We start from the raw sequence: 584 nt of genomic DNA on the forward strand, positions 1-584 counted from the left end.
AAACAATAAGAAGTATGCATATATGTGTGTCTGTGTCAGGGGGCTGGGACAGGAACTGGGGGGAAATACAAAGGTAATGAAGGTTAGGTAAACAACTTTGTCAACAGAACTAGCGTTCTTGGGATACTGGAAGCGTCTACTCTTTTCTATAAAGATGTTACAAAAATAACATTATGGTACTCTGAGGCTGTGGAGTTTATTTGTAAAATTTCCTTATCATAAAGTCNCTTTTAGGCTTTCCAAAATCAATTTTGAAAAGTATCATAATATGCACTTCTAGAAGCAATTAGCACTTCTTTATACTGAAAACATTCGCAGAGTTCACCCCACAAAGTATTTCCTGACCACAGTAACAGTTTAATGAGGCACATACCTTTGCCTTCAACTTGAGAGTGATTAGATGCTCTCTACCAGAAGCATCTTCTGCTTTTAACTTGATGGTACTGAAGCAAGTATCCACATACACAAGTCTGGTGAGTAGAAGAGAATAAAAAATGATCACACTGGGGAGGGTTGGGGGGGAATGGAGTTGAAGATGATAGGATATGAAATGAAAGTACTTGCTATATCCCTATTAATCCATT

General features: G+C 37.7%; 1 protein-coding gene across 1 annotated transcript in view; it reads right to left on the reverse strand.

Moving 5' to 3' along the window:
• FANCL (Fanconi anemia, complementation group L) overlaps window positions 1-503 on the reverse strand; it is a gene marked incomplete at its 5' end in the record, with an annotated part of 50,111 nt that extends 49,608 nt beyond the window's left edge. Inside the window, one exon of the mRNA XM_008590254.1 lies at window positions 374-503. Within this exon, the coding sequence (XP_008588476.1) occupies window positions 374-503 (130 nt within the window). The remainder of the gene's footprint in view (window positions 1-373) is intronic.
• Window positions 504-584: the final 81 nt, after the last annotated feature.

This window comes from Galeopterus variegatus, unplaced genomic scaffold (assembly GCF_000696425.1).
Source record: "Galeopterus variegatus unplaced genomic scaffold, G_variegatus-3.0.2 Scaffold5946, whole genome shotgun sequence".
Lineage (NCBI taxonomy): Eukaryota > Metazoa > Chordata > Mammalia > Dermoptera > Cynocephalidae > Galeopterus > Galeopterus variegatus.